This window comes from Aegilops tauschii, chromosome 5 (genome assembly GCF_002575655.3).
Source record: "Aegilops tauschii subsp. strangulata cultivar AL8/78 chromosome 5, Aet v6.0, whole genome shotgun sequence".
Lineage (NCBI taxonomy): Eukaryota > Viridiplantae > Streptophyta > Magnoliopsida > Poales > Poaceae > Aegilops > Aegilops tauschii.
Genome location: NC_053039.3, coordinates 574,961,769 through 574,974,145, shown reverse-complemented (window position 1 = coordinate 574,974,145; position 12,377 = coordinate 574,961,769). Strand labels below are relative to the sequence as shown.

General features: G+C 43.3%; 1 protein-coding gene across 1 annotated transcript; it reads right to left on the bottom strand.

The window, feature by feature from the left end:
* Positions 1-1,437: 1,437 nt before the first annotated feature.
* Positions 1,438-9,652, bottom strand: LOC141022207 (ABC transporter G family member 3-like). The gene is made up of 6 exons (XM_073498489.1): positions 5,210-9,652; positions 3,457-3,488; positions 2,947-3,075; positions 2,428-2,514; positions 1,988-2,260; positions 1,438-1,701 (listed from the first exon to the last, which is right to left on the bottom strand). Exons 1-6 carry the CDS (start codon positions 5,421-5,423, stop codon positions 1,438-1,440), a joined length of 999 nt encoding a protein of 332 aa, XP_073354590.1. The 5' UTR covers positions 5,424-9,652.
* Between the last annotated feature and the right edge of the window lie 2,725 nt (positions 9,653-12,377).

Here is a 12,377-nt window from a genome sequence, read left to right as displayed (position 1 = left end):
GTACAACTCGCCTAACCTGCAGAAGCTCACTTTGCGACATTGCAAGGTGCTGCTGCTACTTCTTCCATCAACAACTAATTACCATAACTTGAAACATTCCGTAATATATTGGCATTCCATTCCAAAATATACTCGTAACATTGCACTGCTCAACAGGTCTCGGATTTCCAATCTACAAAGGAGGTGATGAAATGCCGCCAATCATATTCCAAGGGCATGGCGCGTTTCAAGTGCAACAACCTTAGGCTTACTGAAACCATACACCGAGATGGTGATGCTTCTGTCGATCCGTTTGTCAAGTTTTTCAGGGGCGTGCGGAGGAATCTGCCAAACAACAAGATCAAACTCATTCCGCTCAAGAAGAAGAAATAAAAGACTGAACTCGCTATAGTCGATTAGCGGAAGCGTATGGCAATACACTAGGTTTCCTATCATTTGCTGATTTCAGGAAACTAGGTTGCACATGTGTCATCATTTTTACCTTTTTAATAAATTCATCATGAGTCCTTGGCTTTAATTGTGTCGGATGGTTGAGATCGTTTGGATTTCAGCAACTCGTAACTTTTATACTAGTGTAGACTAGGTTCTTGGTTGAAGTGGAAGTGTCACGATCCCCTCGTCTATATATATGGATTTATTTTTCATTTGGGATGGCATTTTCTCATCTTTTATTGATCGTGTATGTCACCGACACCTCTGAGATCATCCTCCGGTGAGATTGTTCTCCACCTACACAGTTAGAACCTTTCATATCTTGACTTTTTTATGCACTTCATATCTTGACTCAGTTATCCACCGTCTCCAACAACATTTATAAGCACGAACAAATTTAAGGAGAAGAGACAATCTGTTATTGCTCAATGACTACTATGCCAAGCTTCATCTCAGGCATGAATAACTACATTCAACATCGTCTACAATGTCACAAATCTACTGACATGGAAATGCATGTTGGCACAACCCAGCACGCGCTGAGCCCTATCATCTACAACACTTGAAGAAAACACCTTCGAGAGAGGATCGCTACTCGACCTTCAATGTAGTCAGATCCAACCAGGAAGATCAAACGTGTGAGAGACAACAAGACAACAAAGGAAGCAATGCTGAGTACCAAAAAGGAATGGACAAGAGAGTAAATCACCAAATCATGGTTCATTTCTTCAATTCTCAAATTAACCATGATAAATACAGTATATATGTTACCCCAATTCTCCTCATGTTTCTCTTCTACTTTGGATGCGTCAGATATGCCTACCTAAGAAGCTATCACACATGTATACATGCATATGAACAGTCACACACCCAAACACACACACACACACACACACACACACACACACACACACACACACACACACACACACACACACACACACACACACACACACGCACAAAGCCTTCTTACAACATCAGCACACTCGGTGGCTCAGGGCTAACTCACTTTGGAGCTGCAATGGTGTGGATGCTGGGCCAGCAGGAGCACCTGCCAAGCCTCACATGTCTCCTCACATCTAGACGAAGCAAAACATACAAGACGACCCAGTAGCCGATCGCCATCAGGAACAAAACAAGGAGATTCATCCACTTGGTACCCGTCGACGATGATATGCCATACAAGCCTCGGACAGCCTGCACGCCGGGTATCGTCCTCGTGGCCCCGACTGCAAATGATGTACTGACATACTCGTTCTGGACCAAGCCCTGCAGCAGTATTGCTTGTTAGCACGCCTGATCCGGTAAAAGCAAGATGAGCATAGGGTTTATGTAGGTTACATAAGATGGCCATATATAACTTACCTGGACGGCATATGTCTGGAATGAAATGTAGGACATCGGATAGTTCCACACGGGCGCTGGTATTGCGTCTTTGATCCGAAAATACCCTGCCACCAGCATCATGATAACTTGAAGTAGCCACGGTTATTTAATAATGTCGGTTCATTCAATATGTGTGCCCACTTGAAAGAAGACCAAGATGGAAGCTCACATATAAGCAAATCAAGGTTAAGATGCACTTGTAAGTCTCAAGCCAGATGTACGCAACAATCATCATGAGCGCTTCGTTCGCCAATAGGCACATAAAGATGGTGATTATAAAGTACATAAGGAAGCTGAACTCATTCCTGAGGCCAATCAAGGAGTAGAAAACCAACGACGACGAAATGGACACCAGAAATAGGAAGGAGACGCTGGATAGGAAGTGGCCTAGTAGGAAAACCAATGTCCCATAATGCCGGTTTGAATCCTCATGGGAATATATCTGCATAGGAGGGAGCATTATGTTACAAACATACCTGATGTTCATATGATTTTGGTGCTTATTGTTTTCACCAACAGAATCCGCGTTGAAATTATTCTACAATTAAAACTATTAGGAAGGAAGTGGCCATAATGTTGCAATTCCATTTTAAAGAAGAAAAACCCGACCTTGATCTCATCAATATGAGCAGGCACTTTGCAAACACTCAGAAGGACAAGAAACGAAACAAACACAAATATCGCAGAAATCCTAACCTGTCAAAACAATGTGACCTTTGAGCATCATCAAATCATAAATGCAGTTAATTACTTGAGAATAAAAATATCTAGTAAATTGAAATGTAATACTGCAGTGACACTGACCACTACAGATGACAATGAATGACCAATATCGATAAATACAGGGCAAGCAGCATATACAAGGCAAGCCTGCTCCAGAAGTACTTCCATTCTCTTGACATAACTCGCAATGATCTCCAAGTGAGAATCCCAATTCTCGCTGCATCACTGCTTTGCCTTTACTTTTCAAGTAAGGGCCTTCGTGCATCACACCATGTAGATAATAGTTTATTCACTATCATGGATATTGCAGTGTCCAATTTCTCAATCTAAAGTATCAGTTGTGTGTTTGTGGAATGGGTGACATAGATGGGATTTTCATTACCCTAGGGTGTAGAGCAGTAGTACCTTGTCAATCAATTTTGCAATCATGGATTCAACAGCAGCAGCTTCAGCCGATGATTTGTATGTTGCTTCTAGTGTCCGGATCGCCACAGCAGTGTCCATGCTCACTGAAGAGAAATCCCCTTGATCATCCTGTTAATAACTACAAAGATTTTTAACTCTCACAAAAAAATCAAAAGACACCTGCAGATTTTTGCACATGGCTATGATTCTGTCGAAGTCTGTATTGATTGCTCTCACGAAGTGTGGTCAGATGGACTTTGCATGATTGGACATGAAAACCCAGCATTTGAGAAGTGCTGTAACAGAACAAGACCAAGTAAGAAAACTCCAGAAGGTAACGGCGCTGGTGCCCCGGCTTTACTCCACCCGCCCCTTGGAGTAGGGCACATGTGCGTCACGATCCAGCCAGCGCACTGTGCCATCCAGGAGCACCTTCCCTTCGATGGCGTTAATGACCTCGGACATGAGCCTGCATCTCTTATATTAATCCCCGGTTACTTCTCTATTTACCTCTCCAGGGTCCAGGCTGTTAATTTTGCTTCCTGCATATGTATTTTTCATTGATATTAGATTGTTCGTGATTCCTCCATGGCTGATGACTCAATTCATAACCGGATGCATAACGTGTGCAAACAGGACACTCTCCCACCAAGTGTATAGACTTTCAAAATGGCCACCTCACACACATAACTCAATTTTATAACATATTTTGGACTTGAATTTTTTTCCATCTGTAATATACGTCACCAGAAGCCCCGCTCTATAATTTGACAACTTTTAGAGTTGGTTTGTTATTTTCGCGGCATTAACTGAATTTCGGGCAAGCAAAAAAGGCGGTAAAGTTCTGTGGCGGGCTATACAGGATGCCCGCCACTCCTGACTTCTTGATTATTATTTTTTTGCGTGGGTGACTGCATTGTGGAAGTGACGAGTACCTTTGTTGCCCGCATTGCAAACATCTTGATATGGAAAATAAAAAATTTGAGAGGGTCATCCCACTATGTTTGTACTGGGTGTATTCCATGACCGCCACTCTAAGACGAAGTAGCAGTGGCGGGTGGGTAGCAACGCCCGCTAGTGGCAGGTTTCAACACGCTAGCAAATTTTGCTAGTCCAGCTATGGCGGTCATTCGGGCGCGCCCGCCACTGCTACACCACCAGCACTGGCGGTGCGCCCTGTCACCCGCCGCTGCTGGTTTTCAAAATTAGTTGTGGCGGGTGTCCGGCTTCGCCCGGCACTAATTTGAGTTCACCTATAAGCCCTTTCCCGGTAGTGGACACTAGCTACGAGATTTGATACAACACACGGGCAACAACCACTGACAATTGCATTAAAAAAAGTAACTGCTAGCCTACTTGGAGCACTCTAGTCTCTCTGTATTGGCATTGTGACGATAACAAACTCTATCCAACAATTTACCAAGCAGTCGGTCATTAAGCAAAAAATAACCAGGATCAAGAGAGCAAACATGAGCATATCTATGCGCAAATGGTGTGTTCCCATCATAGCTAATTGCAACAATTCACAAGCACACAGTCCATATGCAACAGTAAAAATAAAATGAATAACAGAATAATCAAGAAATACAGTGACTGAATTATGAGGATAGCTTTACCAATTTCCGTGGAGAAGAAATTGCTGGGAAAATCCAGCAAATAAACAATCACACGGCTAAAAAAGTTTACACCATCTAAGCAGACAGATCCAAAACTCTCTCTACACCGCTCCAGGGAAAAATAACCAGCTGGGGAAAATCCTCTACCCATTCCTCACATCCCATGACCTAAAGATTTTTTTTTAAAATATTACTCCTTTTATAAAAAAATTCAATAATGTATGACCTAGTTCGTAAATTACAATTATATAACCCCGTCGGCCTTCATTATCCTAGCAAAGAAAAGAAAAGACTAGGATTCCTTTATCAGCTTTATTCAACATTACTCGTTTACTAAGTCATTTAGGCCTTGGCAACTATTAGATGTGGCATCTTTGTTGTTTGCCTTTTATCATAATTACCATGCATTTGACAATAAGTATGAAGCAGGATCAGAAGAAGGGAAGGTAACCGCTGCCAGGTTTCAATGAAGTTTGGATATGCAGTTTCAGTTGGTGTTGTCCTCGTCTTTAGGTCATGGTGTTGTCCTCATCTTTAGTTCAAAAAGCCTAGTAGCGGCGAGCAAGGCTCTCAGGGGCGCCCGCAACTGCCTCTCTGCCACTACTAATATGCCAACAGTGGCGGGCGGCCCCTATCTGGCGACACGCCCCGCGTCGCCCCGATCTGGCTACATGGGGGAAACGCCACCGTCGATGACTCCTGAGCCCGCCTCTCCTTCCCCTCATCTTCCCGCTGCCTGAGGGGACCATCGGCAAAGCTCGCACGGGATCCTATGACGGCGGCGGCCGGGCATCTCATCTCGCGGCAGCTGCTGAGATCTGGGCAGCTCCGCGAGATCCCGACGGCATCTTCCTCGTCCATCGGTGGGGCTGCTCTTGGTCGGCAGCAAGTTGGTCGCTCGTGACCGCATGGTGTTGCGGCGCGGTCGGCGCACGTCCTCAAGCCGTGCTAGTTTGGATCTTTGCCCGTACAAGTCTGCGGACATGTGTGCTGCATGCTGCTGGACACCATGGTGGCCTACTACCATGATGCTTATGGTGGTGGTCCTCGTACTCTTTTTGCTTCATGGAAACGTCCTCCAAGATCGGTCCTCCTCAATCTAGTCACCGACGTGTTCCGAAACTGGTGCTGGAGATTTTGCCCAGGATATCTGGATCGGACAGAATCTAGTCGTGCACGTCCATATCTGCCTACGAGGTTCTGAGGGCATGGTGCGAAGCTCTATTGGTTGATGATACCTTGGGACATGTCGGCTTCTTGATTTCCATGGTGGAGAAAATGATGGAGAAGGTCATGGTGGTCGTGATAGGAGGATCAACTAGACGGACGGAGCCTTGGTGGCGATGGAGTCAGCCAGGTGTCAGATAAGTCTCGGGAGTAGCAGTGATAAGTGGGGGTGGCAGCACTGGCGGATTTCAGTTTTGGTGGTACTCCTCGAGTACCGGTGAAAACCTAAGGTCTGATCTTCATTGGTTGTGTCTGGCGATTGCCTTGCTAGAGGGATTGTTTTGAGAGTGCGGCCTTTCTCCAGGATGAAAACCCAAGATTTTGGATCGGGCAACGACGGCACTTGTGCACTGTTTCCTTCTTGGAGGCATTGTTTTTGGAGACCTTTTATGTATTTCGGTTGTTGTATTAGGTGGTGGTATGTGTGCTGCTGTTGAGAGGAGCCGACCGCTGTGGCAAGATCATTCTTTTTTTCCTTTCTTTTAATTTTCTCCTTTGGTTGTGTGCATCCTGGATGTCTTTGTGACATCTTGTTGGTGCAGAGACTGGGTGTAATTGGTATCTTCGCGATATTAATTGATTCTCCTTCAAAAAAAACAGTGGCGGGCGGCCGCACGCCAGTGGTAGCCCATCTTCACTGGTGGGCAATCACCACTGCCCGCCAGTGGTAGCCCATCTACAGTGGAGCGCTATCACCACCGCCCGTCACAGAAATTTTGTGCAGCAATGGCGGGCCCTTTCCACCGCTCGCCACGGTGTTTGGTGCCCGCCATCTATATCTATACTTATACTAATTAGGCACTTCCAAGAAATTCCCACGTTAATTAGAGAAAATTAGAAAATAGACGCCGTTGATTTAGTGGGTCCGAATTATAACTGTTCAGATCTACTCGGATAAGGTTTTTTTAAAACGTTAATTAGCGAATGTTTTAGTTTAACCTTAATCCAAAAAAGAACAAATAGAACCTAAATAAGGTTTTCTTTAAACATTAATCAGCGAAGGTTTTAGTTTAATCGTAATCCAAGAAAAGAATAAATAGAACCTAATTTTTTTGTCAAATATATTACAATTCAGATCTATCTAATTAAGCCCCTAAAAATATCTATCTAATTAAACTGTGCATAATCACGACCCGGAGGCAATATCCTCAGGTTACATCAAGTGGGTCGTGGTTGAAGGCTTAATTTCACATATCTCTCTCTTTCACGTCTCTCTCCTATCTCTATCACGTATCTATATTTATACTTACTAATACTAATTAGGCATTTCCAAGAAATTTCCACGTTAATTAGAGAAAATTAGAAAATAGATGCCATTGATTTAGTGGGTCCGAATTATAATGGTTCGGATCTACTCGGATAAGTTTTTTTTAACTTTAATTAGCGAAGGTTTTAGTTTAATCTTAATCCAAAAAAGAACAAATAGAACCTAGATAAGTTTTTTTAAATATTAATCGGCGAAGGTTTTAGTTTAATCGTAATCCGAAAAAGGAATAATTAGAACCTAATTTTTTTGTGAAATATATTACAATTTAGATCTATCTAATTAAGCCCCTAAAAAAACCTAAAAAAAGATCTATCTAATTAAACTGTGCATAATCACGACTGGGAGGCAATATCATCACGTTACATCAAGTGGGTCACGGTTGAAGGCTTAATTTCACGTATCTCTCTCTTTTTCACGTCTCTCTCGTATCTCTATCACGTATTTTTCTAATTATTAGAAACACCTTCTTTTTACTGTCCTATCATATTGTTTTTGTGCTAGCTCAATCTCTCACGTTTCTCTCTCTCTCTCTCTCTTTCTCTCTCTCTCTCTCTCTTTCTCTCTCTCTCTCTCTTAGGTCTCTCTATTTGGGTAATCAGGCCTTGATATCTCATGCACCTATACAGGGAGGCTTCTTTCTCAAGAATCCGTCCAGACTACAATCACGTCTACGCACGGCCGCATCAAAATTGGATGTAGGCATCAGCACCTGCCGTCCAGTGCACACTCTTTTAATTCTTATTTCTTCCAACCTTTAATGGTTTTTTTTTATGAACAGATCGCATGTGTTGCATCCCCACCCGCAAGGATTGATCAAGTGCATATTCAGGAGGTTGTGTACGTGCATGTTCAGGGCAAAACAAGTCAGTTTTCTACCTGTGCATGTTGCCGGATGAGCTAGCATGCTAGCTTCTTGCTAGATCGGATCCGAAAGGAATCAAGATAGCTTGCATCATTGCCGTTCAGAGACTGATGTTGTAGGGTAGTATGATCATAGTACTAGCCATCAATTTTCTGTATCACGTGTATTAGCAGCCAGAAGAAATGAATCCTTTTTATATGTGTCAAAGTTAGAGAAGTTTACCTGCACGTTTTATGTGTGTCATCCATTGACTAAAAGATATCACATAAAAATTATACTGTTCTATGGCTTGAGTCTTATAAGTTCATTACCATAAGTCATTTGATTTAAATTAAGTGTACATGGCAAATATTTAGGTAAATGAAAATCACATTGCTCAACTATCTGAATTGTGTTGTTTAAATATATTTTAAATAGTTACATGTAAAATAAAAATCACACCATATGCATGAGGAAATAAGCAGTGTATTAGGCGGCTCTACATCCTTCCCAAGTGAAACCGACAAACATATTATTATGATATATGTTTTACGCATGATTTCCTCTTCATGTAGTGAACTTTGAGAAATATAATGTGATATTATGTTATAAAAACATATTACTATTCTGGCTTTAGATTCTAATTTTGTGTAACTTTATGCATACCTCCATTTGTAGATCTCTATGTTTTTAAACTTATATGCTTCACGAACATCTCAATTATAGTGGTTCATATCATAAAAGCATAGTTGTTCATAATATAGATTGATGGAAAATAATACATAACCGGCCCGTGCGAATGCACGGATTGACGACTAGTTGCTATTAATTGATTTCAAATTGATGCTATTGCAGCATATTGCGCCTTGATCACATCATCAAAATGCATGGATACATAAATACTAATTTTAACATTGATCCACATACAACATATACAGACACCACATTACAATGATGTCTTACTAGTAAAAAGTAGTAGTTATAAAGAAAATGTAACAAGTGCATTATAATAACAAACATATATATGGCACTCATCACACATAATTAATGGTTTCACGGGTTGTTTAGGAGTGAAAAGAGTGCCGGGCGATGTTCAACACGTAGTGCGTTAGTAGAAGCCGCACATACTGCATGCATTACTAGCCCATATATATGTTTACCGGGTGGTCCTCGGTGCGTCAGCTTGTGGTCAAGCAGCATTTCAAGGAGGGGGGTGTTAGGGACCTCCCCTAGCCCATACATATACTTGGGCTTGCCCTTGGATATCACACTAGCCGGGTCTGGTTGAGCATCACCGGCTACTACGAGCTACAAGTATAGGGGAGGAAGCAACGAAGAAGGAATCCGCGTAGGATCACGTCATTGGCGGCTCCCCTGGCTTCTCCTACCTTTCTTCCACCCCTCTTCCTCCTCGGTTTCTTGAACTTCTATGAGCAATTCCCCTGTATAAATTCTTGTAACCCAAATTGGTGTTCGAGAGGAGTGAACCCATGCGGTACTCTAACAATTTCATAGCCTAATAGATTTAATAGGAATCATATATACTAAAAGAGTAACTTACCTACAACACAAGTAAAGATCGTGGAATAATTCTCTTCTTTATCTTTAAAAGGGCTACGTGGGTTATCGTGGGAGTTACTTGATTTACTTATACAACCAAACACTTGGTAGAAACGATAATTATATGATGTGCATATAGGAATACTTCGAGTGTGGATTTTTAGTACCCCCATACCAGCGTACCATCTATCTAAACCATTCGGTTTGCATCAAGATTCGTGTTATCCTTATATGAAAAAAAAATCTCTTTTTTGTTTCTTCCAAACAAGAGAACATTTGACCTTTCCAGATGAACTATACACAAGTAGGTGCAACCTGAACTTTGCCTTGGTAGATATGTGATTTTCCAAACGAGTCTTTTTCATAACCAAATGGTGGGCGTACAACATAAATGCATTGGATGCACAACATGGTAATATGTAATATGTTGAGTGAAGGGAATAGTAGCAAATTAAACACGGTATCAAATGCTAAGTCGAGGCACTCGCACGCAATACATGCATGCAGCCTGACCGGCATCGACTTATTGTACATAGAGCAGCTAATATAACAATGGCAACGCAGGCACGCTCATCGACACCCTCGAATCCATGCATGTCGATGCGTTCCTGCATGGTCGATCACTCGCAGTTGACCCTGCAGAGGTTTGCGCACTCGGGAATGCACAAGCCGGATTGGATGAGGAAGCAGTAGTTGCACAGGGTGGGAAAGATGTTGCAGAAGCTGTTGCAGAAGTAGGGGCCCTGCGCATTGCACGCCTGGGCGCATCCCGGCCCGCACTGGTCGCATGGTATCTCCTGCGCAGCCGCCGGCGCCTGCAGCTGGATCATCAGGACCAGCACGACACACATGGCAACAGTCACCTTGAGAGGCGCCATTTGTTGGGCTGGATATGGATATGATGGTTGTGTTAGATCGAACTCCTAGCTAGAGTAGATAGGTATTTATAGGCGCACAGCATCCTTCTTGGATCTGGATAACAAAGTCTGCTCCTATGAGTGAGACTAGCCATAACATACACGCTACTCTAGGCTATCTTATTACTACCTTCGTCCTAGATTATTGGCCCCCTTTGTAATTTGTGCTAAACTTTGACCAAAGATTTAACTGATAAAATGTTAGTGCATGTCAAACAAAAATTATATTGTTCCATTCGTATCTAAACATAGTTCTCAATGATATAATTTTTTATGACATGCATGAACATTTTGTTTGTTAAATTTAAGATCAAAATATGGCAAAGAATACAATAGAGACCAATAAACCAGGACGTAGGTAGTACCTCTATAGTGGGTAGTAACATAAGTGTGGTGTCGTGCAAAGCTTCATTTATTACGTTATACACTCGTATCGTCTTGGGATATGTGATGTTACGATAACTAGCTAAGTTACTCAATTCACCCATCTCCTTATTAACTCGTTGTCACATAGGCAAATTTGCTGAGTTGGAACCGATGTTACTCTTGAAGTTACTCCCACTATGGCCAGTCTAAGTCCAAAATATTCCGCGGAAAAGGTCAAGATGGCCAACACCGGTAGCTGAACGCGGAGCGCACGCCACCATCTGGAGGTTCCCGGAAATTGCCTTCTGTTAGTGACATTTTTTCGAAAATGTGATTTAAATCCCCGGCCTCTCCATCAGTCGGTGCATACATTCATATTTATTAATTATTTAACAAAGATCTGACAATAACATACATCAAGCCATCCGAAGCCACCACTTACAACAAACAACTCGACAATATGGAGTGCCCTCTCTCCCACCATTTAGAACTGAGGTCACCGCTGATCTGCCCGCATGACATATGAGGAGCCTACACTCGGTGCAGCAAATCTAATGCATGCACCACACACACACATGTTTTAGAAGCCGTCACCACCATCGAACCGCTGACCCATCTCCAGAAAAGAGATCTACATCATCCTTACCAGGCCGGCCATCGATCGATGCCTCCACGGCGACGAACAACGCTGCCGCCTTGCGCTCGTCCATTCAGACGCATCTATCGCCAAGACTAGGCTGCACCATGCTGCCAAGATCAACTGTCGTCGACGCGGTACATGCGACAGCGCTTCACCTGCCAACCTCCACGCCATTGTTGCCGCTGGAGCCCCTGCCACGTAGGTTCCACCACCCATAGCAACTCTCCCCCGAACACCCAAGCCTCCCAAGATGGCGCCCCAATGAAGGGGTACTACGTGCAGGCCGTCAGTGCCCAATCCAAGACGGGTTTTGGGCTCTCTTCCGGGAGGTGGTCGAGGCTGGATAGGAGGGACGTCGGCTTCGCCTACAAGGAGGGTAATGACATCGAGAGCCGTCGCCGATGTTGGGCTGAACCAGCCGACCAAAGTCTCCTCTGGTCCCCATCCGATGAAAGCACAACGTCATCGTGCTACTGATTTGGCCCGATCTTTCACGATACAATGAACTCCTCCGAAATCAGCTGATAAAATCTCCCAATTACGCTAGTAGTACACAATCCCTCGACACAAGAACCTCCCGCCCAAGTAGACGTAACCAGCACGCAACCCATCGGAAATGACAGACCTCAGGCGAAGTCGACCCTTTCGTACAAAAGAAAATTCACCATCATAATGATAAGTTAATTGTCTCATGTCCATCCATGATTTTCCCAACAATATAGAACACACATGCATATGCATAGGAAGCACATCACACACAACTAGATCACCATATCCGCATAAAGTGAAACTCCTTCGACGCGATGCATGATCTTGATAAAACTTGTCCTTCCACCAAAGCTCGTATGGTTCTGGATGTTCAATCAACGGCAAGTTCAAAGCATAACCTACTATCTCACTCACCAAATTCATACTGGAATAGCAATTCATCAACGGGGCACAACTAGTTGGTCCGACATGGACACGCATAAAGCATTGGTACCAAGGCAAGACGCGC

Excerpts from the sequence above, each read along its gene's own strand:
- LOC141022207 (XM_073498489.1), bottom strand. The coding sequence starts at position 5,423 with ATGGACGAGGAAGATGCCGTCGGGATCTCGCGGAGCTGCCCAGATCTC. Across the intron at positions 3,489-5,209 it reads CCAGATCGGGGCGACGCGGG|GAAGCAAAATTAACAGCCTG; the intron begins GCGTGTCGCCAG and ends ATACATATGCAG. Across the intron at positions 2,515-2,946 it reads TTGCAAAATTGATTGACAAG|GTTAGGATTTCTGCGATATT; the intron begins GTACTACTGCTC and ends TTGTTTTGACAG.